Source organism: Thalia democratica, chromosome 5 (assembly GCF_965202585.1).
Source record: "Thalia democratica chromosome 5, ktThaDemo2.hap1.1, whole genome shotgun sequence".
In the NCBI taxonomy this organism is placed as follows: Eukaryota; Metazoa; Chordata; class Thaliacea; order Salpida; family Salpidae; genus Thalia; species Thalia democratica.
The window spans coordinates 43384725-43410809 of NC_139169.1; the positions used below are offsets into that span (position 1 = coordinate 43384725).

The 26085-nt window shown below is 26.0% G+C and overlaps 3 protein-coding genes across 4 annotated transcripts in view; 1 reads left to right on the forward strand and 2 right to left on the reverse strand.

Moving 5' to 3' along the window:
* The window catches only part of LOC145835515 (large ribosomal subunit protein eL33-like), a 199087-nt gene that overhangs the window by 73694 nt on the left and 99308 nt on the right, over nucleotides 1-26085 (reverse strand). The window lies entirely within an intron of this gene.
* Nucleotides 1832-9244, forward strand: LOC145836565 (lysosomal acid glucosylceramidase-like). The gene is made up of 10 exons (XM_082944358.1): nucleotides 1832-1868; nucleotides 2751-2951; nucleotides 3403-3543; nucleotides 4279-4412; nucleotides 4878-5041; nucleotides 6989-7136; nucleotides 7432-7574; nucleotides 8203-8374; nucleotides 8725-8888; nucleotides 9013-9244. Exons 1-10 carry the CDS (start codon nucleotides 1832-1834, stop codon nucleotides 9242-9244), a joined length of 1536 nt encoding a protein of 511 aa, XP_082800484.1.
* Nucleotides 17732-24882, reverse strand: LOC145836210 (uncharacterized). 2 transcript variants are annotated; one of them, XM_082944029.1, is made up of 10 exons: nucleotides 24768-24882; nucleotides 24339-24437; nucleotides 23681-23754; nucleotides 23198-23393; nucleotides 22561-22632; nucleotides 22191-22388; nucleotides 21768-21878; nucleotides 21166-21378; nucleotides 20484-20570; nucleotides 17732-17994 (listed from the first exon to the last, which is right to left on the reverse strand). In XM_082944029.1, the coding sequence occupies exons 1-10, from the start codon at nucleotides 24846-24848 to the stop codon at nucleotides 17884-17886; spliced, it is 1242 nt and encodes a 413-aa protein (XP_082800155.1). In that variant the 5' UTR covers nucleotides 24849-24882; the 3' UTR covers nucleotides 17732-17883. The 2 variants fall into 2 exon arrangements, with proteins under 2 accessions (XP_082800155.1, XP_082800154.1); XM_082944028.1 differs by having other exon boundaries at nucleotides 17732-18015.

Consider the following 26085-nt stretch of genomic DNA (forward strand, 5'->3'; position numbering starts at 1 on the left):
ATTTCTAACTTAATTTAAAATTTTCTATTTCTTCTATCTATATTTGAACTTTTAACGGTGTATTGTTATCTGAGTGTGTTTGTTCTACTAGAGTTATGTATTTCTTTACGAAAAAATAGTAAGTTTTCAAGGAGTTTTAAAACTAATATATATTAGCAAGTATGTTTTTTTATTAAGTGCATAAATAAAAACTTTTGTTTCATAACGATCTGTAGTGTTTTAAAACCTGTTAATTCAAAACAAAATTGTATTTTTTAAAAATAATTTTTTTAAAAACTTGTGCATTAAATTTATGCAAGTGTAATTTTTTCTTTTTTAATTGAGAAAAAAAAATTACCGCTCTTATGACTTATTTCGCAACGATTCTTGTTGTGTAACAAAATAAGTAGCAGTATACCATCTTGTTCAGCTAGCTTCCACAGATTAGAAAGTATATTTCAAGCTCTTTCATTTCTGTATTAACATTATGCGACTATAACCTAAATTTTAAAGTTTAATAAGTAAATCGGTTTAATACAAATTATTAAAAAATGATTATTGACAAAGTAATAAAAGCGCCGAAAACAATAGGTCTAAGGACTAGGTGTACGAAAAAAAACCTTTGGATTATCGAGTCGTATACCACTCGGATTCAGTTTATTAGTTTATGAGTCTGTTTGTTAGTTAAGAATTTGAATTATAAGCAGTTGAAAAAAACACCATGTCTTAACATAAAAAAACACTAAAACTAGTATCAGATTGATGTGTTTCAAGATATGTTTCAAACATTTTCTTATTAAAAAAAACCAAACAAAAAATAAATAACTTTAACTTTTTTGCATAGTTAACTTGATTAAAAAATCAAGGCTATAAAGTTAAACAAGCTTAAGTAAGTTTTAATGATAGTCATGCTGTTTCGTCTAGTGCTTAGTTTAAGTAAGCGATAGTTTTTTATTATTATTCCAAAACTTAAGATATAAATTATTACTATCATTTAATTTTATAATTTATTATAATACTGGAAAAAATACTTTTATTGTTTTTACAAATTATTTTAACAACATTTTGATATGACCACACAGTGTATCAATTGTTTTAGCATTCAAACTTTGTTTAATTGAGGACGTAAACAAAAGTTAATTATTACCGAGCTCTAAATATTAGTTGCATTTAACCATAAGTAGCTTTTACTGCGCAGTTGAGCTTAAAGTATTTAAAACATATTTCATAATTTTGACTACTTTAAAAACAGTAAGTAGTTATAAAAAAACGCTAAAAGTGGTAGTTTTATATATTGTACAGGTTAATAAAGTTTGTTTAGCCAAGTTTTCAAAAGTGCTCTAGTAAAAAGCTATTTTGATTGATTTTTTACAATTTTAAATTTTAGTTATGTTTGTAGTGATTTTTCTACCAAATAGTACTATATTTTTATAAAAAAATAAGTTTTTTCCTTTAAATACATTCGCTGTCAATTGAAAATAAGCTATTCTTATAAAAAATTTAACATTGAATAATATATTTATAAGAATATGTGACAGTCACTAAGTTTCACCAATGAACAGGTTATCAAACGGAAAACTAGTTCAGTGGTGAAACTGAGTAACTACCTGATTTTGTAATAAATATAGTTTCCATATATTTATCTTTAATTTAAAATTGTTCCTGTATTCAATCTATTTTAGTTACAAATTAGAAAAATATAATACGAAAATTAAAATATTAAGTTTAACTTCAATTAAAGTACATTAAATAATTAATTTTTAATGGTTATTTATAGGTTAAACAGAAAAAGTAAGTTATGAATAAAGGTAGCTTGTTAATTTTGTTTTCATCTGTACTGTTGACAACAGGAATGACTTTGCTTATCATTCTTTTACTGCCACATGAAGGTAATTTATTTGAAACAAACTTTTAACACTTTGCACTTTTCAAAACAAAAATTGTTTATACTTTTGTTTAAGTTAGATACGATTTAGCTGAAAATGTAAAATTCATGTTTAAAAAAAGCTTAACTTCTACAAACTCAACTCAAGTTAAATTGCTAACTACATCTGGATATTTTCAAAGACGCGCTTTTTGTTAATCTTGTCAAAATTAATAAACAGAATTATTATACTAGCTTATTTCAACTTGTCATCATTGCTAGTTTTGATTGACAATAGCATTACGTAAAAAGTGTGTTATTTTATATAACAATGTGTATAATATAATTTTTGTAAAATGTAAATTTATTTTTATCATTTAGTAATGTGACAAAAAGGAATAAAACTTTCTACAAATACTAGAGTGAAACAAATATTTTTAGACCAAATTTTAAAAAAGATTTTAAAATATCATTTATCTAGTAATTTAGAGAAAAAAGTTAGCTGATACTTAAAAATATTACTACTTTTTAGTACTTTTTAAAAGAACATAAGCAACTAAAAGTGTTTTATTTAAAAAAATCTTTTTTAAAAGCGAAAGTAAAAGTATCATCAAAAAAAAAAAAAATTTAATTGAAAAAGTATTTTTTGAATACTAATGTGGAAACGGAGCATTTAAAAATGCGTTTTTAAATTGTTTAAGCAAATTATATTTATATTAATTTGAAATGTTTTTACGTTTACTAATACTTCACATAAAGTTCATGTTTTCAAATGAAAAACAGTACAAAAAGTACACTTTATGTCTAAAATGTATTAAAAAAATATTACCAGATCTGAACTTAGTAAAATAATATAATCGAATTTAAAAACTAAAAGAAGCTATTTTGATAATAAACGTACTTACAGGTGAGACAAACTGTGCCAAAAAGTTCATAAACCACAGCGACTCATTTGTATGTGTCTGTAATTCAACTTACTGTGACACTGCTCCTGAAATACCCCAACTTGATCAAGCCCAAGTGTTTGTAGTTACTACGACAAAAGCCAACGATCGCTTTAAAACAAAACTTATGGTATTTGGAGACAAATTGGAAGAAAAAAATACGGGTATAAATCTAATTTTTAAAGTGTGTTTTGCACATATTGTTTTAAAGCAGTTTTTCCCGTTTTTTGCATATCATTAAACCTACTTGTTCTTTTCTGTTTTCTTTTAAGAAAAGTATTTCTAATAGATTATAATAAGTTTTTAGTTCATTATACCAACAAAAAAAAAGCATATTAAGAAAATGCTTTGTCATAAACGGTTGTATAACAAAAAAATTAGTATTTACATAATGTTTTATCTGTTCTCTACTGTATAAATTATTAAATAGAGTTTCAGAATGCTGGTCTAAGTTGTTAATGCAATAATTTTATTTTTAAATTCAAGACTATACAATTACATATACTCTTTCTGTTTTTTTTTCTATACTATTTGTTTAAATTTTTGCCTCATAGAAAAAATTCAAGGTTATAAGCTTTTCAAAAATTGTAAAAAAAACTTGTCAGTTTTTTCCAGATATAAAGATAGATGTTTCAAACACGGACCAGGAAATTTTTGGGTTTGGAGGTGCCTTTACTGATGCAGCGTCTATTAACTTCTGGAGCCTTTCTCCTGCGGCAAGAACATATTTCGTTGAATCCTACTTTTCTGAGCAAGGTATTTTTGAGACTAGTTGTATGGAGTTAAGTCAACTGACTCTTATTTGAATGAACATATTTTTATTCAACTACAACTGTTTAAGTTAAAGTTTAAAAAAACTATGATGTTATTAAGAGCATGTTTATATAAGTTTCGTAAATAAACACATACAAAGTAAACAAAAACATTTAATACTGTGACTGTAAGCCTGATTAAATTTGTTTAAAAAGTATTGTTTTAAATTGACTGAAAAATAATTTAAAACGAGAGTTCACCATAGTTTTTCTCCCTTTAATGTTTATCGATTATCTGTGTTTAAAGTTTTATAGGTTTGCACCAAAAACTGTTGTAGAACTACAATGTAACATACAGGTTACACTAGCTGTAGTTTAAATAAAAAAGGTTATATCATTTTTTTACTCTATAATAAAAAAATAGGCGCTGTTTTCGTTTAAAAACCCATGCAAAACTTAAACTATTTTGTAAAGCAGCACTCTTGTTTAAGAACAGAATTTTTCAAAACCAATTTATTTTAACAAAAAAAAATATTTTGTTTTTATTTTTAATTTTATGAAACACTGAGCTAAACTATAGTGGTATTTATAAATTTTAGAAAACTTTTGTTTTATGTATAAAAAAATAAGCCAATTAAAAAAAAAAACAAATGAATCAAGTTGTCGGAATTGAACTAAAAATTACTTTTTAGTGCGTATAAACTTGCAACACGCTATTTTAAAAACTTGAAAAAACCAGGTATTGAATACAATATTGGACGGATTCCTATGGCTAGCTGCGATTTCTCAACTCGCTTGTACACGTATGATGACGTTGTTAATGACGTTGAATTAGATTATTTTAAACTGGCAGAGGAGGATCTTCAGTTAAAAGTAATTAAAGGTTACACTAGCTGTAGTTTAAATAAAAAAGGTAATATTTTTATACATACACTTTTTATAAACTTGGTGGAATTAGTAGTAGAACAATAATAAAGGCCAAAACGAGGTCGGTATACTCGGTTTTCGTTAGCTTTAAATTGTTTATTGTTTTTAATATGTAAAAAAAAATTAAAATAGAACATTACTTTTTTATGATACTTAAAATTTATTTTCAAAACTTTAACATACTTTTATTTTTTCAAACCTATTGAGTTTTAAATCTTTCTCAAATTTTTCAGTTTGTTTTTTATTTAGGTTAAATAACAAACAGATGCACACATATTTTATTCAAATAAAATAGGAGGCTGTGTACTAGGTTATTAAAACTATTTTGAGTGTTTTGTAATAAAATTCTACAAATTTTTTTAAGGCAGATTTTTAATTGTTAGAAAACAAAACCACACGAAGTATTAACAGATACCTTTTATAAAACTCGCATTGGAAGCAACCAATAGAAAATTTAATTTCTTTGCAAGCCCGTGGAGCGCCCCTGCGTGGATGAAAACTTCTGGAAAGCTGGTTGGTGGAAAACTGAAAAGTGACCCCAACATCAGAGAAGCTTGGGCGAACTACTTTGCTAAGTTTGTTTTTATATTCTACATAAAAAAATCTTATGAAGATATTTTTTTTTATGAGTGTTGACTAAAACATATTTGGTACAATGTATATAAAAATATAGACATTTTTACTGACTTCAATAAACAATTTATTTGAAATAAGTTACTTTTGAAAATTGTGACTAAATTTGTTTAGCTGCATGTAAGTAACCGTAAATTTGATGCGGAAATTGTATAAAGAACTGTACTTATACATTGTTGTAATAATGTTCTTAAACTATAAAAAGAACAATCAATTAGTATATTTTATCAACTACCAAGTATGTTATGACGTTTTTAAGAATTAAAACAAACGTAATTTAAATGTTATTAAAAAAAGTTTCAAGTTTTCAAAGAATTAATAAACTATAGTTAAAACAATCAAAAAATATTAAGCTTTTATATTTAGAATTCTTAATCATGCATAGGAATCAGTTTTACTTGAATAAACATTAATTGAAATATGTAATTTAATGTTTGTTTTTGTCTTTAAATTAATTAATTCTTTTTGATATCAAGCAAAAAAAAAATTGTCGCGAAAAAAATACACAACATCGGAGTAGAATTTTTCTTTTCATAATGGAAGCAAAATTATAACATAAAAACATCTTATTACAATTGGTTCGTAGGAAATTTGAATTAGTTTCAAACATTTAAAGACTTTGTTAATTTCTATACAGCCTTTTTTCTATCAGACATATATAATTCTTTTGTTCATAACACTTTAATAAATCTATAATAAATATTTCCATTACAACCGGTAGTGTTTTTTTTTAATTTAACGGCTAGTAATGAAATTATAGTAGTAATAATAAACAGTATGTATACATTTGACACAACTACGGTGAGTATTAATTTGTAAGTTGTTTCAGAAAACAACATTATACTTTTGTTTTAAAGTTTTATTTTTAGTTTTATTATTGCCTCATTTTTTAGTTTGTTATTTTACAAGAAAACAAACTTTTGTTTTTCGTTTTAGTGACATTCTGTTATATTTTATTTATTCGTTCTTAGTTTGTTCTGCTGTTTTTGTATTGTAAAACAAAACTGTCAGACAGTTTTTGCTTAACTTCATTTATTTTAAAAACAAAAACTTGTTTTTTTTACTACTATTTTTTTTCTAAATCTGAATATATGTATTGAAAATAATATTCAGATGTGAACTTGATGCATAAAGAATTAAGTTTGAAAAAATTGTAAAACAGTGTCTGTTTTACCTAATATAGAAATAAATTTAACACAAATACTTAGATAAATCAAAAAAATGTAAAGTATTAAGATACTATACTTTTTTCCTATTTATACAATAAAAAAACTAACAGTATTTTTTATTTGAAACTTAACGCTTTAAAACTTTTTATTAAAAGTACTTAAGACGAGAACAACTGTCAAAACAAGTAACGTTTACATGAAATATAGTATAGGTTTGTTACTAAAGTACTTTCGGATATTTTTTATTAATGTTGAAATATTGTCTTTAAAAACTTAAAAGTCGAAAACTAACATGTTCATTGTACAACATATATTTTTATTAATAAATTAACATTTTTATGTTATCAAAGATTAAGTTATTACTATGATTTATGCTTTAAAAGTAAAAAAAAACAGAGAAATATGATAATTTTAGCAGATTAAAATGGATATAAAACTTAACTTATTTTACCTCTTATAATTAAATTTTTTTTTGTACATAAAGTAGTTTTTAAGCAACAGCTAAAATAAAAACTTTAAAAGCCTTGTTTAATCTTTAAGACTATTAACTAAGAGTTTTCTTTATAACTTTTTTTAAGTAAAAAAGGATAGTTTTTATTTAATTTTACTCTTTTCAATCCTACTAATAAAAACTTCTGTGAAGTAAAATGTAGATTTTCAAGCCTAAGCGCCCTTTATGATCAATGAAGCTTTAAACTATCAACTTAAAAAATAAATTAGATTCATAAAATCTTACGATGAGCATGGGATCAGAATGTGGGGAGTGACGGCGCAAAATGAACCTGACATCGGACTTCGAGAAGACTTCCCTTTTCAGTGCATGGGATACGAACCGGAAGAAATAGCTGATTTTGTCAAGAACTATCTGGTATCTGTAGTTTATATATTTCTACGCTTTTTTTATCAAATAACAAATAAAAAATATAGTTTTGAATACTTGAGGTTTAAACAATTTCCAACTAGTATACATAAAACAAATACAAACTTATTTTTAATACTTTAAATTTTTTCAAAATTCACGTACTAAGCGTTTTAGTGGTTGCAAAACTAGTTTGTCCAAGTTTTTTGTTTAAAGTAATCTATTTAAATAAAATATGTCATTAAACTAAACAAAACTACTAAGACTAGTAAACTTATTCAGTAACTTAAGATAACTTTCACAGGGACCAGCTTTAGAGAATACAGACTACAGTGATGTGAAAATAATGATCGGTGACGATCAGCGATTTCTTCTGCCAGATTGGGCGGGTAGAGCTCTTAATGAGACGGGAGCCAGTAGATATGTTGATGGTATTGGTATTCATTGGTTAGTTTGTACCATATAAATAAACTACTTTTTTAATGTTTAAAAACAATTCATTTGTTAATAAAACTATTAACATAGACTTAACAAAAGTTTGATATAAGTGAAAACGGAAGACTGTTAAAGATATTAAAAAATGAAGACACGCTTTAAAATAACAACTTTTTTTTTCATTAAAAAAGTAAGTTGCCATTTCAATTGTTGTGAAACAAACAATTTTTTTTTAGTAATAATTAGTTTTAGAGTCACTACTTAAAAAAATCAACTCTTTGAAAACTCTTACTTTAATTTTATAGCCCTTTCATTAAGTCATGTGACATCATAAAATTTAAATGTGGATATTATTAGTGCAAAAATATAATTTTCTAAAACTAAAAAGTATCAATGTTAAATACACCATCATACAAGCTAGCAAAATATCTTTAATATATAACTGTTTATCTTGGTACTTAGTTTAAAAAAAATATTTTTTATACTTACACTAATTTTTAGTTATTTTGCACAGGTTTGTTTTTTATAATGACTGATGAAAAGTCGAAGCGGCGTCTAATAAACTACAAATTTGTAATAAGTATCTACTTAAAATGGTTTTAAAAAATACTTTGTCAGAAAATAATTATTACAACCTTAGGTACACTGATATGATAGCTCCAGTTACCAAGTTAGATGCCACTCATGATCAGTTTCCTGATAAGTTCATGTTTGCAACTGAGGCTTGCAGCGGTTCAGTGCCGTTTCTTGAGCCAAAAGTAGACCTTGGTAGCTGGGAAAGGGGACAGTATTATAGTAAAGACATTATAAACGTTTGTTAATCAATTTTATTTTAGCTATTTTGATTAAACTACGTATTTACTAATAAAAAAAACATTTTGAAATAAATGCATTACAATATGATTGATTTAGAACAAAGCGTTTTCTATGCTTTTAGATCAAGTTTATAACAAAAAAAAAACAAATAGTAACATTTTTACTTATCTTTATACTTTTTTACTACACTATATTTAAAGTAAAAAGCGTTTATAACTTTAACAAGCTTTATTACTGTGTACCAGACTGGATTACTGATTAAAGTCGTAATATACTGTTTATATTATGCTTTTATAGTTCATATTATGTACTTTAAATTATCTTACCACATTATTATCAAATGAAGAATTTAAACCATCACGTGATAGCTTGGACTGACTGGAACATGGCACTTGACATGCAAGGCGGACCTAATTGGGTTAAAAACTTTGTCGACTCACCAATAATTGTCAACAAAAATGAAGACGAATTTTACAAGCAGCCAATGTTTTATCATATGGGGCATTTTAGGTAATGTTATATTAGTTATCAAATTAGCGAAAAAACAGTACAAAAAATTTATAAAATTTTTAGTTGGTTTTTTATAATAACATTAGTTTTCAATTTGTACCTACAACAAAACTTGAATATACAGCAAGTACATTAAAGAAGGAAGTAAAAGAATAGTTGTAGAAAACTACGATAAGCTTGAAACGCGACAGTTTAAGTTCACTTCAGTGTTTGACGAGTCTAGAAAACTTGTTACATTTGTTGTAATTAACCAAAGCGAAGAGACGGTTTCAAAAGTTTTGCATTACAAAGAAAAAAGTCTCGAAATAGATGTACTACCCTTATCTATTCAAACTTACATCTGGAATTCTGAATAACTTTTTATTTAATCCAGTTTTTAAGCAAACTTGATTATAAAACTACTATAAAAGTTTTTCTAACTATGATTTTTAACGAACTTGTTTAACAACTGATTTTAAGCTGATACTTTAAGGAATTAATTAAGCGTGACTTTACATTTTATTCAGATATATGCTATCCAACTTATATTATTTTACAACTTTGAGATTAAAAAAATGTTAGTTTGTACGCTAAAGATTGTATCAAAACTTGTTTACATAATAAAAACTACTAGCTTGTCATATATTAAATATTTTAATTTCTGCTAAACTTTTTTAGTTAATGCAATTAAATATTTGGTTGAAACAAATTTACACAGGAATCAATTCAAAACAATTTGAAGATTCATTTATACAATTAAAAATAAAAATATAGTTTATTACAAAATTTACAGTTACTCAGTTTCAACGCAAAACCAATTTTCAAATTGTGATTTTTATTTAAATAGAATCTATTTGTTAATGCATTTATATACTTAAGTAATGTATTACTTTATTGCAACTATAAAGCGTTTATTCTAAAAAATTTTAGTCTTTTATAATTTTAAAGCACTGCCTTTAAAATTATTGAAAGTATTTGCTAATCTTGTTATTTAAATAACGCATACAGTCATGAAATACCAAACTAATTGTTTCTATTTGTAATAAAAAGTATAATACTAAGTTGCTTTATGAAGATAATGTACATTTTTGTAAATCAACCAAGTATTGAAAACAGCAAAAAAGTGTTGAGTATTTTGATTAATCTATTTTCAATTTAAAGTTTAGTTCTAGCTTTATCAAAATATCTGCAAAAGTTTAAGTTTTTTAACGATAATCAATGTTATAAAATTCTTTTGGGTGCATGACTATTCAAATTCGGACAATTCAAATTCTTAAAAAAAAACTAAAAGGGCTACAACTGAAAAAGTAATGTTTATTTGTCAAATAAAAAAAGACATATAAAAGTCCTATTAATATCTACAAGCTATTTTTTTTCTTTTTGCAATACATTAGATATTTTTTGATACATAATTAAATAAAGTAAAAAAAACATAGTTTTTTAATAATTTAAAAATATCTTAAAAAGTATTTAAGATTTTGCAAAATATAAAAATTGGCTTGTAGATATTGATAAGGTCTACATAAGCATTTTTTAATTATCTCAAATTTATATTATTTTTTGAGATATAGTCTTTTAATTACTTTTTCAATATTTGAGTTGTCGGAATTTGAATTGTCGGAATTTGAATTGTCATGTAACCGAATCTTTTTAGTTTTAAATATTTTAAAAACACCATAAAATTGCAAAGTGTTATATTAAATCCCAGTTAAAATAATTTTCAGCTACTATGAATAATCGTACATTTTTTATGCAAGTACTAATGTGTATCTAAACAATTGTGTTTTTAAATCAGTATATGTTGAAACTGACAAAAGTAAACTATTTATTACTTGGTAGAAGTTGTTTGTTTACTGAAGTTATTGGTATAAAGAATTGTTTACTTTTTAATTAGGTTAACAAAAAAGCATTTTTAAACCAAGGAGAATATAAATTGCTATTACTCTAGCTGTCTTTAAAAGATAACTTGAAAACTTTAGGATTGGTTTATTTTGACATTGTTGTTATTTAATTAAACATTTTAGTAGTTTTAAAGTGTTTTGAAAGAAAATAAGTTTTGTATCTTAATAAGACTACAGTTATTTGCATTATCCCTAAATTATCTAAAACATAACATCAATGATTCATCGGATCCAGATATTTTACAAACAAAGATCCAGCCAGATCCGGGTCCAATTAACTAAAAAAAAAATATATTGATATATAAATTTATTTTTTCACTCATTTATTACTTACAACAGGCGTGAAAGCTTTTCTAGGTGCCAGGACAAATTTTTAGAAAAACTTTTTTCGGCCGGACTTAGTAGAAAATAACTCTTTGTAAGTCATGTAGGTGGGTGTCACTTTTGCGCGAGGGGACGCTTTTGCACGAGGACACTTTTGCATGACTGTCATTTTAGCACGATGGGATCCTTTTGCACGGCGTCACTTTTGCACGCTTGGTCACTTTTGCTCAAGTGGACAGTTTTGCACGGCGACTTTTTTGCATAAGCGTCACTTTTGCACGGAGGGTCACTTTTGCACGAAGACACTTTTGCACAGGTTGAAAAAAAAAGTTTCTTTTTTTTTATCATTACTTCCCCTAACCCTTACCTCCGTCGGTAAGTTTTTTAGTTCATAAATATTTTTTCCTGTTTTATTTGATTAATAACTTTCCTTAGGTACATACTTTTTTTTCTATAACTGTTTTCCCTAACCTTTACCCTCGGTCTGTAACTTTTTTTTTCTTTTTGTTTTTTTGTAAGTTAATTTTTTTTTTCTAGTTTTTATTTTTGTATTTTTTTTTAAATTTTAATTATCACTGTTACCACTAACCCTTACCTCGGTCGGTAACTTTTTTTGTTAATTAATCTTTTTATATATTTTTCTTTTTTTTTTCTTAAATTCAATTTTCTTTATATTTCATATATTTTTTTTAACTTGTGCAAAAATGACCCTTCGTGCAAAAGTGACGCCGTGCAAAAGTGTCCCTTCGTGCTAAAGTGACGTTCGTGCAAAAGTGTCGCCGTGTAAAAGTGTCCCTTCGTGCAAAAATGACCCATTCTCAAGCCACGTATTCGATAAAATGTACATTATTTACCTTAAAATTCTTTAAACGGAAAGTTGTATTAAAATAATTGTTTTATAAATACAACTGTGTACGGAAATAAAAATTTTAGAGAATTTGAAGAGCGCACTTGTTAAAAAAGTTTTAAGTGTTAGTTGTGTTTCACAATATTTTTTCCACCTCAAAATCTTCGCATGTCAGAGGTTTCTGCTTGGTTTCCGTACATTGCTCATTCCTTGCTTATGATTATGTTATAGCTAAAATTTAAAAAACAAGGATTAAAAAAAATTGACTTATTAACTTTCAGTTAAACTAACTTTGTTATAGAATATGACTTTACCTTATACTACTTAATAGAATGAGGCTTGCGACATAAATTTTAATGAAAACAATTTGTACTAAACAAAGATATAATGAATAAATGTTCGAAGAAAATTTTTTAAATATAAAATTAAGTAAATTTAGAGTAAGCAATGGTAATAAATTTATTGTTCTAATGTTATAGTTTGGTACAAGGAGAAACTAAAAATTTGTTTTGGTAAAGTAACTAAAATAACTAGTTATAATTTTACACTTACAGTTAATACAATTTAAAGTGTTTTATGCATTAGGCTAAGGGTCGGCAGCATTTTATAAGTATTCGAGTTCATAATTTTCTAAAACGTTTATACTTTATTTATTGTTTAAATCTATTACCATAGCTAGAGAAATTTATAAATATTTTTAAAGTTATTTATTTTATGTTTAGTTTTATAAGAAATTTATTTTCTGTAAGTTTTTTAATTTTTTAAACTAAATTAAACAACTTAATTAATGTTACTAAAACTAACATTAATATGAATAATTATAAACAACTACTTATAATGATAATGAGTAAATTTTTGTACTAATAAAATTAATGAGTACTTCTATGTTTAGTTAGTATTGTTGATCACAAAAGTAGCTTTGTCAACTTTGTTTTGAAGCGTTAATTAATTGTAAGAATTGCCTAGTGCAAGTGTCGAAAAACTTTGGCTCTCTTAGTAAAAATCTGTGGCCCTTGATGTACCTTTTTATAAAAATCATTAAATAAAGTATTACAGTTAAAAATTAGGCTTGTAGATTGATATTTAATATTTAGTAATTATTAACTGCTCCTTTTTTATCAAATTTGTTGTTTAAATGCAATTTTTTGTAGATTTATATAAATACTTTAAATAACTGCGGCCCGCGAGCAACTTTTGCTAGAAAATTTGGCCCACAACTGCCGACCCTGGCCTGGTAATGAAACGCTGTATGTATTATTGTACGTTAAGTGTGAAACTTTACTTTTTTATCTATTGTCTCCTATAAGTATAGCTTTAAATTTAGACACAACTATTTTTTTCTAGTTTTACATAAGTAAAGCGACCCGCAAAAGTCTACGTTGAACAGTTCTGGCCCGTTTGTACTAAGGCTCCCATGTCTGGCTCAGCCACCAAATTTTCTTTAAACTTTACAATAAGTCAAAATGAAAAATAAAAAATTCTCTGTGCTTAAATTTCTTTAAGAAATAACTGAAATATTTTCAACTTTTAGTAGTAAAGCCTTAGAAATGTTTAAACTTTTAAGCATAAATTATTTTCATTGAAAGTTAGTTTTAGAAGGCTAGTATACTTATATGTCAGTCTGGTTTGCATGTTTGCTGAGTCGGCAAAAAATAATTTTTATTGTTATTTTTAAATTTCATCAATAAAATTTAACTTTTTAATTATATTTTATTATGTTTTGGTAAGGTGGGTTAGGGATTAGAGTATAATAAAAAATATGAAAAAAAAAAATTTGCTGACTTACCAAATATGCAAATCAGACTGAAACTTTTTATTCAATATTAGCCAAACAAAAGTTTATAAAAAATATTCTTGAATAATTTTATGACTCCAATTGTTTCATTTTTTACTAAGAAACTTTTGTCTAAATCACATAATGTTTTTCTTTTTACACAATTAGAAAAACTATAGTTTTAATTTTTTATTTAACTTGTTATTTTCAATTTTATTATTAAAACAATTGTTCACGTCTGCTATTAGTTTGTTTTCAAAAATAATTTTTTTTATTGATTTATATTAGATTTTTAATAAATTATTTAAAATGGAACAGTTTGACTAAGTAATTTATTCACATATCATTAATTATGTTTTCTATTATTTAGACAATTTAATTACTAATATTGATTAGTACTTCGTTTTTAGTTTCTTATATATAAAAGTTTTAGTTGTACATATTAGCTTCACAATGCAAGGCAAAATTTTAAAATTGACAATATTAACAGGACTTAGGTTCATATTTAAATTATTTTATTAAAAATTAAAGAACTGGATTACTTATCTAGATTTTGTATTCTGTTTACTGGTATTTTAAATTGTTTAAAGTTTTAACATATTTTTGTACCTGAGAAATTTTACAACTTTTAGACAGTTATGTAATTTTCTAAGGTGTGTTATTAAAAGCTGCTACAGAATATACTCTATTATTGAAAAAAAAAAGTGCAACCCCACTGAAAAAGTCTAGTCACACCCCTGGTGCACGATTCACACTGTCTTAGAGGCAATTAAAGTCTAAATTTTTATTGAGGTATTTTAATAAACTCAGGCTGATTCAAGCTAGCTTATAGTAACGCAGACTAGTTTTCTTCAACATTGAAAATTGTAATTTTACCTAAAAGAATTAAAGCCCAGATCCTCTTAAACTTTAAATTCATTTGAAAAATACTAAATTTTATTCAACAACTATTTAATTAATACAAAAATAAACATCCTATAAAACTAAAAAAAAAATAACTAAGCAACAACTCCATCTTAACGGTCTGTATCTATGTTTAAACCTTTTTTAAGGGTTAATCTAAACGAAAAACTATTTATTTTAGCAAAGATTTTTAAAAATTTTGATAAGTTTAATTATTCCAAAAATATAAAATACTTTACAAGTATTATCAGAAACACTTAGTAAAAGAATAATGAGTTACAGATAAAACATCTTTTTTTTGTAAATATAGATAAATATTTTTATGATTTATTAACTTTTTTTCTGTTTTCTGTTTTGTAAACATTAATTCTTCCTGTGTAATTTCTGTGTAGTTCCATGTGTCAAACAATTTAAAAAACATTAAATTTTTCGATATTTTTGTGTTACTTACTATCAAGATGCCTTAAAACTGTATAAACCAAAAGTATCGAGTTCTTGATTCGAATTATTTCTAGGTAAATTCGTTTTGTAAACTTTAAACTGGAACGGGTTTAAAAAATAAAAGTTAATGAACTTATAAAATTTTAACTGATTTTTTATAGTAATAAAATATCTGCCTTGAGAGTAGTACTACTTTTTGAAAACCATTTTAGTTTTAGTTTTAACGCTAAACTAAAACTTATAATGATCAGGGTTTCTACACAACCACCATGGTGGTTATTCAAACAGTTTTTCTTGAGAAACTTTGATTTTTTAAACATATGACAAAAATAAGCTGGTAAAACGTGGAATGACCTGAGTTTTTAAATGTTTTTTACATGATGTAAAATATTAAAAAAAACTAACATACACAGACTAACTACACATTATTCAGATTTTCGTAAACATATTTTAAGTAGCCTTAAAGTATCTTTTCAGTAACTTTAAACTAAAAAAATAATATTTTGACTATAAACTCAACTTTTTACTAAAAGTAGACAAAACATAATTGTGCACTGAAAAACTTAAAATTAATCAAAAAGTCTGGAAAAAATTTCTAAAAAAAGTGGCCACCCCGACTGAGGTTATCTCAGCCTTGTTTGATTACTTTTTGAAAAAATAAGGCCAGTTTTTTGTTTGAAGTTAAATCAAATTGAGTTAAATTATTTTTAACTGATCAGTTACAAGTAATTTAAAGCTAATCATGCTTTCTTGTATTTTTTTAATAGTTAAATTAAACCTTGATTTTATATTTAATTTAATGTTTAAGAGTTGCCACTCACTCTGGCTACTCAGGATATCTTAGGCTAGTTTGGAACTTTCGAAATATTTAGACTGAATCTGGATTGTTTGAATATTAGAAATCTCAGGATAGTTTGGGTGTTTTTTGCTAGCTTAAACAGTTTTTAAAGCTAATTATAGCTTTTCTAAGTTTGTAAATAAAGTTTTTTAAATGGCAATGTTTTTGAAAAAGGACAAAATTATTGCTACAGATGAAGTTTTGCAGCTAAAATCATTGCTAAAATAAAATCCTGGGAAACTGACACAACGATCATTTGTATTGTATATAGGCTCGAACCCTGGCGGAGCCTTTAAGAGAAACTTGTTCAAATTTAAAGCAGCACTTTTAGTTGTGCTAGTTATCTATTATCTGACGAACATGAAAATATTAGTCTTAATCTTGGAGTTCTTATCTGCTCGGGCACAGGCGGTACTCCAAGACCTGTTTCTCTCATAGCATTCATTTTATTAAGTTGGTTTTAAGTATGGCTGATGTGTGGCTGTGGGTCGAAACCAGGTGGAGCATTTGTTGTTGTTGTTCGAGATACTTTTAGCGAACAATCATAGTTTGAAGTCATCAACTTGTCAGTGATAAGTAGTTTTAGCTATGGCTCAAACCCGGATGGAACAGATAATGCTATATTTTGGATTGTTGTTTTAAAATCATTAGTACTGTTCATATTATAATCCAAGTCTACAAGCACAATAATGAGAGAGTTATTATAGTTATGTTCAAGAACTGGCTCGAACCCTTGGGAACATTAAAAAGATTTGGAACTTTTATAAGAGTACCTTCTAAAAATTTGCTTGTCATATTTTGAGTCAAGAATGCAGTTCAGTTAACACTGGAGCAGTAAAATCAAAGTTAGAGGTATTCTTTTCCAAACTCGTATTGGAAGTGTCCTCTGTATTTGAAGACGATATTGTCTTCCAACTGATTTTCTTGCAAACTTGTATCAGAAAGATCTTGGGTTTTTAAAAATAAACTCTCCGTCTAATCGTCTTTTAAGAATCAGTTTTTAAAGTTGAAGGCTTGTAGTAAGTTAACTTTTTGCGTCTCTTATTGGAATTTATCAAACTTTTCAATTAGCTTTCCAGATAACTTGAAAAGCTGTTTAGAATGTACAAAATCTGTAAGCAAAAAAGTAAGGCGAAAACAAGCACAATTATGAGTTTGCCATCAACCATATGCTCGGTATATCGAGTTTTTTTTTTGTTTTTTGGTAAAAACTTTTATCATTAGATTGCTTAAAGATCTTTCCTTATTTCAATAAAATACTATCCATCAAATACTTAAAACTTGTTTTTTCTTATTTTCTTTTTCTATAAAGCATTTAACGAACTCTTACCGTTTATAATAAAATAATTTATCTTCGTTTTGAAAGACTTTTGCATCCCAAACAAATTTCCCGCACCAAATAAAAGTATGCAAAAAAAATAAAAACAATCTAGAAGTATTTTTTTCGCATTTTACTAATTTAAACTTAATAAAACATAACATAGTAATTTGCTTTAAATCAAACAATTCAAAGTTCTCAACTTAATTAGCTTTAAGGAGGTTTTTATTTACTTTATATTTTTACAGTTTATTATAAACAAAAAGATGTTTCACTCTTATATTGAGATATAAGAGATCATCAGTTGTTACAAATGAATCTTATTCAAATAGAGATAGTTTAATAAAAAATGCAAAAAAGTCAGTGTATATAAATTTTTGTCATAAATGTAGTTTTTTATTGAAAATTTTTCACTAAAAGTAATTTAGAGTCGTATGAACTTTTGTATAAAAGCATAAATTTTGGTTAAAGACATTTAGTTCATGTATTATTCTTTGTTTTTCACTTCATTTATTTCATAACTTTAGTATTTGTTTAAACCAAATAAAACTATTACAACAGACAATAACATAAAACTGATTATTAAATGAGTGTTTTGATAGACATAGTAAACGAAAATAATTAAATAAAGTATATTTTTGTTGAAATACTAAAACTATAACTTTTCGTTTCAAGCTGCAGTTGTAACTTTTATTTGACTGATTAGTTTAGATGGGCCACTAGGAAAAGGCAATTGAGTTAAAACTTGTAGAAATTGAAAAGAACCTGATTCTCTTGGTACCTGAACCCCGTTGGTATTAACCTAACATTAAAAGGGTAGTTATAAAATTTAAAAAAGGTATATAATTTTTTTAGTTTTATAACCTTAAGTTTTTAAAGAGTACATTAAAATTAACTTATTAATTTTTTTATACATGATCTAAACCAGTGCTTCTGAACCTTTTTTTAGTGGCGGAACCCTTTTCCAAAGTTCAACTTTTCCGCGGAACCCCTAATTTAATTTTACATAAAATGTTTAATATAATATTTCCTGCAAAAAACAAAAGAATTTCAGTGAAAAACGAATTTTTTTGCAAAACTATATCATTGTTAGAAATCATACCAATTGTAATAGTATTAAGTCGAGTCAAACTCAAAGTGCGCCAGAGGCAATATGTTTTTTATGATTCTATAATAAATAAACTAAAACAAACATGATTAATCTCAACGTCATATAAATATTTCCTTGCATAATAAAAACAAAATGAGAGCTACAAACAATAACGAAATGAACATGAACCTAATCGAATTCACAGATTACTTTAAAAAACGGGTAAGATGCCTAACGAAAAATAAATAAAAAACATTTAGTGCGAAACTTGAACTTGTCTCTTAGCAACAAGCATGTCAATGCGCGGCTGGATTTTGGATAAACTGTGACGGAGACAGGCAGATAAGGTTGGAGTCAGCATACAGTCAGTCCCTTTGCTACGTTTTAATGTTTGTTACATGCGAAAAGCTGGACTCGATAAGTGGTGGTGAATGGTAAAGAAATTTTACTGCACGCTTTGCTAAGACGGGGTACTCAGAAATTGCACATATCCAAAAACCTAAAAGCTCCTTTCCTTTGAAACTCAATTTTAAATTACTATCTTAAGATAGTTGCAGCAATCCGTTTTCTGTATCTGTAGGAAGATTCACTTCTTCTGAAGCAATATCACACATAAAAGGAATCAAAATCCATAAATTTCCGATGCAAACATCTTCAGAAAAATATTGTTTAAATTTTATAGACAAAAGATCAAGGTGGTTGTATATTTCGTCAGAGAAGTTGAATTCTATGCATTTTTCATGGGCCTCATCAAACCGCTGAAACATCGCAAAACTACCATTGCCAACCTTTTTCTTCCAAAAGTTAATTCCATTTTTAAACGCCTCAATTTTGTCTGTCATGACAAAAATGGAATTTTGCTTCCCTTGCATGCTTAAGTTCAAAGCGTTCAATTCTTCGATAATATCGGTGAGATAAGCTAGTCTGGCCAAAAAAACATCATCTTCAAATAACTTCACTAATTCTGAGCCTTCATCTTTAAGAAAGGTGAACACCTGCTTCTTTAATTCAACGACACGAACCAGTGTCCGCCCCTTCGACAGCCAGCAAACTTCGTTGTGATAAAGAAGTCGCAGATGGTCAGCATCTAAACTTTCACAAAGTTCTTTGAATCATCTGGCCTTTGTGTCACTTTTCTTTATAAAATTAACAGTTTTAATCGACGCTGAGAGAACTTCTTGTAAACAAGAAGGAAGATGTTTTGTTGACAAATTTTCTCTATGTAAAAAACTATGTATCCATTCAGCTTCAACTGCTTTATCCTTCATTTTCCTCACTACACCATTTTTGGACCCAGTCATAGACGCTGCACCGTCAGTGCAAATGCCGACACATTTATTCAACTCTAAACCCTTGCTGATGAAATAATTTTCGACACATTTCATTACTTCAACAGAAGTTGTTTTTGTGGGTAATTCTCCACAAAATAATATATCTTCGTTGAATCCTTCCTGCCCACAATATCTAATAAAAACGAGTAACAAGGCTTTGCCGCTTACGTCAGTAGACTCGTCTAGTTGCTCAGCATAAAATAGGTTTATGACAACTTTTATGTGTTTTATTTTTTTGAAGTTTGATGATTTATGTTTTTTTTTTCTTTCAAATTTATTTCTTAAATTTCGAAAGGCTTTGCGGAACCCCTGAGAGGCGTCGCGGAACCCTAGGGTTCCGCGGAACCCCATTTCAGAAGCACTGATCTAAACGTTTTAAGTACTATAACTAAAGTAACAATTTTAGTTGTTTGAAATCCATTTAGTTTTTTTATCTAATAATTGTATTTTTAAGTGATAAACTGATTGTGACAAAATAATCTTAAATTTACATGAAATTTAAATTTATCATGTATATTTTTGATTTATATCCTTAAGTTTTTAAAGGGTACATTAAAATAAGCTTAATATTTTTTTATACATGATCTAAACATTTTAAGTACTATAACTAAAGTAACAATTTTAGTTGTTTGAAATCCATTTAGTTTTTTTATCTAATAATTGTATTTTTAAGTGATATACAATATTTTTTTCTTCTAAGATCAGCATCAGTCCTGGTTTTTCTCAATAAAATCAAACTGATAACGCTAGTTAAAAGTTTAAAACGTGAGCCAGTTAACCACACGTTATTAAAAATAAAAATATGATTTTGAATAAGCTTCTAAGTTTATAAAACAAAACTAAACTAACCAAAGCTTCAACTAAAATGCCATCTCTTCGTAACTGAAACTTCCACAGTGCAAGTTGAAATATTGGAAATTTTTTGTCCTTGTTAAACTGTAAAAGATAAATAAATTGTCGTTATTTAGTATATAAAAACACTTGATAATCAAATATATTTATTGTTTATTGAACGACAAATAAAAGTGCTCAAAATGTTTGGTCCTAAGACCTGATGAACGAAAAAACCTTTCGCACACCACTTGGATACCTTTTAATTAATCGTCTAAAGATTAGTTTTATATTAAAATATATGGAAAACGAATAATAATTACAGAGAGTAATATTAAAAACATATAGTTGATTTCTAATTTTTAAAATAAAAAACAAAAATTTGAAAAAATAAGTTTAGACAAGCTGTAATAATATAAACACCCTTATAGTATTTCTTTAGTTAAAAAAGGTTTAATCAAACAAAATAAAAAAGTGTCATGTTTAGAAAAATATTACTATTGTTTCAATGTGTTTTAATTAATTTCTTTTATTTAATTTAACTTTCTTGTTTTTTAGAAGAATATAAAATTTAAAAGTATTCCATACAATTTATAAGATAAAATTAAGTTTAAAATTTATATATATTTGTTGATCACGAATCTTTATTAGCAAATTATTTTTGCTGCATACAAAACTGTTAGCTTTAGAAAAAAAAAACTTGATTGATGAAGGTTTGGACATCATTTGTAGCGTCGAAAACTGAGCTGAAAGCGGTAGGAAAATATATAAGGACGTCAAAAACTGAAGGAACCATTTGAAAGTCAGTTATGCTGCAAGATCCGTCTTGAGATTGCTCAACAATCACTACAGCAACTCCATTAGGGGCGAATGAATCTCTAAAACCATCCACTATATTTTCATTTACTTTGATCTATTAAAATTTACGTTAATGATAGTGAAAATAAACTCAAGTTTGAAGATAATATACAGATATTACACATCTTTATTCTTTTTTACAATAGTCACTTGTACTGTACATGTAAATTATAAAAACTCTTGTTTTAGAGGTTAATTAATTTCAAAAAGATATGAAAATAGCTAGTTTCAAAATTTAGCTTCGATTTTTTTAAATGTTTTTATATGAAATATTTAGCTACACTGTTTTGTGATAAAACGTTTAGAGTTTAAAAGCTTATACTTTTTGCAGAAGTTTAGCAAAAACAAACTTAAAAAATTTCTGACAACATAAATTTAAAAATAAATCTCAAAAAGTACAGCAGAATATTAAAACGATAAAACTAAATACTTTGCACTCAATACCTCTATCCTATAAGTATTAATAGAAATGGGTTCATCAACTGGAATTTGAAATCTTCTTGGTATATATGTATTACTTCCACTTTTTACTTGACTTTGTACTTCTTTTTGTACCTGCAACCATAATATTTTTTTATATATTATATAAATAATATTTTTTTATTTATTTGAGCTATATTTACTTATGAAAACAAAGTTCTTTTGTATTTATAAAGTAAAGTGTAAAAACGTTAATTTAAGTTTTATTTGAACTTTTGTAAATAGGTTCATTATATGTTTACTCCTTGACAAGATTTATAAAAAAATGCTTAAATCAGTCTAGGACACTGTCAATTCTTTGTTTGTGATCTTAAAAAAATTTTAATAAAATGCAAAAACTTTCTTTAAGATTTATTAAAACAATAACAGATATAAGAATTTTTTTACTTTCTTGGCAACTTCTTTGACTACATCGGTAACGCTCTGCCAATCAAAAAACACTCTTTCACTTCCAGAAGCATCACCAGGAACAGAAACATCACCAGGAACAAACTGACTGCTAATCAAAGCTATTTTGTTTAAGTCTTTGAAAACATTTAAAAGCTGAACGTTTGAAATAGTTCCATCATCGTTCTTATAACCAGCCTAATTTTATAACTTATTTAAAAAATTTTTATTATCAGCTTGATTATTGCACACTTTTCTCTGCAAATACATAGAAGTATTTAACTATATAGCTTACATGTGGTTTAATTTAATATTTACTGTACAATACACCTTTTAAATGAATATTTAAGTGTTTAAAAAATTAACAAACCAAAACATAGTAGCGTCTTCCTTCATTTTCAAGTTGGCATACAAATGAAAGAGCTACTGGGTTAGGAGTAACCTTTAAAATTATGATTTGTTTTTAATAATCGTTAATTGTAACTGCAAAATTTTATTGTTGAAAACATAAATAAGAACTTTAAAGTTATAATAAGTTCAGCAAAATTAAATATAATTTTGTGCCAAAATCTTTACATAAAAAATAGCATTTATTTTGTTACTATAGTTTGTCTTGTGTAATGTATACAAACAATAACATAAATGTGTTGTGCGGATAACAAAAATTAGTAAAGTTAGTTAAAAATTTAATAAATAAGTACGTATAAATAGCTGTATAAAGGTTTTTTAATTAATTTTTTTTTTCAAGTAATTGCAAATCTATAAAATTATTTACAAAAATAAATTTTTGTTACCTAAAAATGACTTGTGTACCTATGTCAGTTAGATTATTTTTTTCAATTTAACAACTCTAAATTATAACAAATTTTTTATCGAACAATTTAATTCAAATTTAAAGTGATACAAAATAGTCTAAACTACAAAAATTTTTTATCTGCTCATTAATAGTGTTTTCAAAATACTAAGGAAAAATTTAGTCATCAAATAACAAAATACTCAGAATATACCGTAACTTTGTTGACGACCATATCTTGAATGAATTTAGTTGCCGGTATAAAAGGACTGTGGGCCAGAAAATCATTGAATTTAACTGGTTCTGGTACTGGTTCCACAGACTTGGGTTCTGCTTCAACAAAGCTATAACTCACTCCAGGAAACCTTTTGTTGCTGACTCTAACAACTTTAAATTTAGGATTGCTTTCTCTGCAAAATAACCTTAGGTTACAAGATATTCTGCGTTATAGTTTTTTAGTATTCTACATTAGCAAACAGAAGCATTTTTTGCTAGCATAATTTACTTTTACTAGTATGAATATATTTTGAAAACATTAAAAAAGTTATTTATACATCAAAGTTATTCACATTGAAATTTCAACCTTGTATTTTGTTGAAGGTTTTTCAATACCTAAAAATATTTTTTCTAACTAAACAATTACATTGAATTTTTAGGTCTGTTTGAATTTAAGTTGATCAATGAAAACTGAACTAACCCAGCGTTTGTTTTTTCTAATTCAACCAGTATTATTGAGCCGTATGCCATATATTTTCCACTTTTAACTTTTACCTAGGTGATTTAAATACTTGATTTTTTATCAAATTCAAATAAAAAAAAACTACTTTAAGCAAACTATATACATTTTTTTGTTTTATTTGACACTAGGTCTGCAAAGAAAAAATTATAAAAGTTTTAAATATTAATATAAAGTTAAAGCAGTCTATTACTAATTGTTTAAAGAAAAAATAAATTTAGCTACGCTGACGATAACAAGAACAGTATTGCTTGTCACAAAATAACTAAGATTATTTAATTAAAAGTAGCTAAGTTGTTATACAAGCTGTGTTTTTAAAATACTTTATTAGATAATATTTAGTTAAAAGAAAACAGTTAGTGGACGTTTAGTTAATACAATTATTAAAAACTATTAAACTGTTATCAGCTACAACTAAATAAATAACTAAAGTTGAACAAAGAATAAACAAGTTGTTTATTTGAGTACATTACTTTAGTAGAACGGTTGGTGCAAATAAAAATCTGTGCTAACAAATTTTAGTTTAGATAAAGGAAAGCATACATATATCAAGAAACGATAATATACATTTTTACTTTCTAAAAAATATAGCTAGCTAATACTTTATATAAGATCTTACGATTAGTTGAAGAGAGTTTTCGTTAGTAGAAAATTTTCTGTACTCAAGTTCAACATAAACTTCCGTTTTACCAATTTGCTCCTCAACTTGAAGTTTTATCTGCAAAAAGTAACCAATAATTATTCATAATTGATATTTTAATTTTATATAACTACTTGTTTTGCATTTTTTTCTCTAAAATCTAGTAGTTAAAATTATTGACTTTGATTAATTTATACCGTTTTGTTTTACAACAGTCTACAGCTTTCAGATTTAAAACTTTTGTTTTGATACGACTTAGAATAAACTAAAAAAATCATAATTGTTTAGTTGGAAATAGCAGGAAATTGGAACTCATTGACTGCAATTTATAAATTGCCATTTATTTAGCAAATAGTATCTAATAATAATTGTAGGAAGCAATAAAAAGGCGAGAAAAGCTAAACTAACATCATCACTGTCTACTTCATGGCTAGCTTTAAAATGCACAGCAGGAATCCAATTTGACCAATGTCCATGATTGAAAGTCATTTCAGAAAAACTTTTGTTTTTTATTGAAACTATCAAAGCTAAATAATAAATTTTTGTAAAAGTTGCTAAATATATAAACTTTTTTTAATAAATATTGTACACTAGTTACATACTTTTTGATATACTAAACACTTATATATATTAAGAAAAATAGTCTAATATATTCAAAAGTAACTATAGCTTTGGAATTAAAGTATTAGTTTAAAGACGGTTATTACATATTTACTTTAAAAAAATATGATCTCGCAGTATATTTAAAAGTAGCTTAAAAAGCTTACTAAGAATATTTTAGGTTATCCTAAAGAAAAAACACCTCGTAAAATATTCATAACGAAAAACTTAAGCTTTAACTAAAAATAATATAATTTTCTTTTTTAATTGGTTATCAATCAATTCGTAATGAATGATGTTTTAATTTTTTTTAGTCAACCAATTGATCGTAGAAAAAAGTTTTTGATATTTTTGTTACATAATTTTCTAGTATTGCTTAGTAAAAAAGTTAGTATATATAAACAAACAGTAAAACAAAACGTTTACATTATTTTAGCAACAAAAACGTTAGTAGAAGTATCGATGAATCATAGAATAAAAGTAAAGTTAGTAAAGACAAAATGAAACAGAGTTATCAAACTTTTATAGAAAACTATAGATGCAAACATAAATTACAAGTTATCACATAAAACAAACTTTTTAAAAAAGAAAAAAATGCTGACAATATATAAACAAAAAAAAACGATAGTTTTTTAAATTAGGGAACAGGAAAAAAATCTCAATGGAACAATAATGTTAGTAAATATAGTTTATTGAGCCACAAAAAAATGGCGCTAAAAATATTTGGTCCTAGCACCTGGTGAACAAAAAACCTATAGGTTATCGAGTTGTATACCACTTTGATACGTTTTAACGTCTTGTTCAGGAAAATTATATAATTAAAAATATACAATAGCAATTAAGATAAAAATTCAAGCAAATTTTTTTTGTTTAAGTCACTTTAACTTAAACTATTTTAAAACGTAGGTTTTTTTTCATATTAGTCTGTGTTTTAATAAACAACGAAACAAATATTTCAGAAGCAGCTAACTGCAAAAAGAACTTACTCTTCGAGCTTATATTTGTTAAATTTATCAAGTATATCATGACATCAATAACTCTATTTACAAACAAAATTTTCATGATACAAACTTCTGCTGCTACAATTAACTACGAAGTCTGGTCTTTAGTGCATTTCTTGTTTATT